The sequence below is a fragment of the Microtus pennsylvanicus genome, chromosome 10, assembly GCF_037038515.1.
Source record: "Microtus pennsylvanicus isolate mMicPen1 chromosome 10, mMicPen1.hap1, whole genome shotgun sequence".
In the NCBI taxonomy this organism is placed as follows: Eukaryota; Metazoa; Chordata; class Mammalia; order Rodentia; family Cricetidae; genus Microtus; species Microtus pennsylvanicus.
The window spans coordinates 56043798-56044814 of NC_134588.1; the positions used below are offsets into that span (position 1 = coordinate 56043798).

Here is a 1017-nt window from a genome sequence, read left to right on the forward strand (position 1 = left end):
CTGCTATCATACACAGATACACATCATTTCACATAAATTACGTGAATTATACTATCTATGTGACCATTTTACCATCAACTTATAAAGCTTTTGAAATCAGATCTTTTTATTCATTTGTCTTTCCTCCAAGAACCTGACACTGTCATAAGCTTAGAGCTCAATTTTCAAAATGTTTAGTGAGCAAACCAAAGGATGGGCTTCAAGAGGGAAGATTTCAAATCTTAATACACGAGGTAAAGAAACTGTGTAAATGAATGCAAATGTATTGTGAAATTGGCTAGGTTTCTGGGACTGTTGGCGAGCTGGGCTTCCCCCCTCCCCCAACATCTTAGGGAGGTTGCAGTGGTCGTCGCCACTCTCCAAGCTTCATCATGCTGCCCAAGGATGACAAGAAGAAGAAAGATGCCGGAAAGTCAGCCAAAAAAGACAAAGACCCAGTAAATAAGTCCGGTGGCAAGGCCAAAAAGAAGAAATGGTCCAAAGGCAAAGTTTGGGACAAGCTCAACAATCTAGTCCTGTTTGACAAGGCTACACACGGCAAACTCTGTAAGGAAGTGTCCAACTATAAACTTATTACTCCAGCCATGGTCTCTGAGAAACTGAAGATTCGCAGTTCCTTGGCCAGGGCAGCTCTTCAGGAGCTCCTTAGTAAAGGGCTTATCACGCTGCTCTCAAAGCACAGAGCCCAAATAATTTACACCAGAAACACAAAGGGTGGAGATGCTCCAGCTGCTGGTGAAGATGCATGAACAGGTTCAATCAGCTGTACATTTGGAAAAAATAAAACTTTATTAAATCAAAAAAAAAAGGAATTGGCTAGCAGTGTTCATTACATAACTTTTAAAAATTGCACACTGGAATAAGGTCTAGTTAAGATTCTACCTTCTCCTGGAATTCAAAGATTTTCTGAGTTTACTAATGCTGATTCCAGTGTATACTTTGTGATGTGACCCAGATGTCTCCCATAGAAGTCAAGACATGCTGGGGAACAAGACGGTCCTTGTTTGGTTCATGAGA

General features: G+C 41.0%; 1 protein-coding gene across 1 annotated transcript; it reads left to right on the plus strand.

The window, feature by feature from the left end:
• The first annotated feature begins 289 nt into the window (after positions 1 to 289).
• Positions 290 to 751, plus strand: LOC142858285 (small ribosomal subunit protein eS25-like). The gene has a single exon (XM_075987465.1). It carries the CDS (start codon positions 372 to 374, stop codon positions 747 to 749), a length of 378 nt encoding a protein of 125 aa, XP_075843580.1. The 5' UTR covers positions 290 to 371; the 3' UTR covers positions 750 to 751.
• Positions 752 to 1017: the final 266 nt, after the last annotated feature.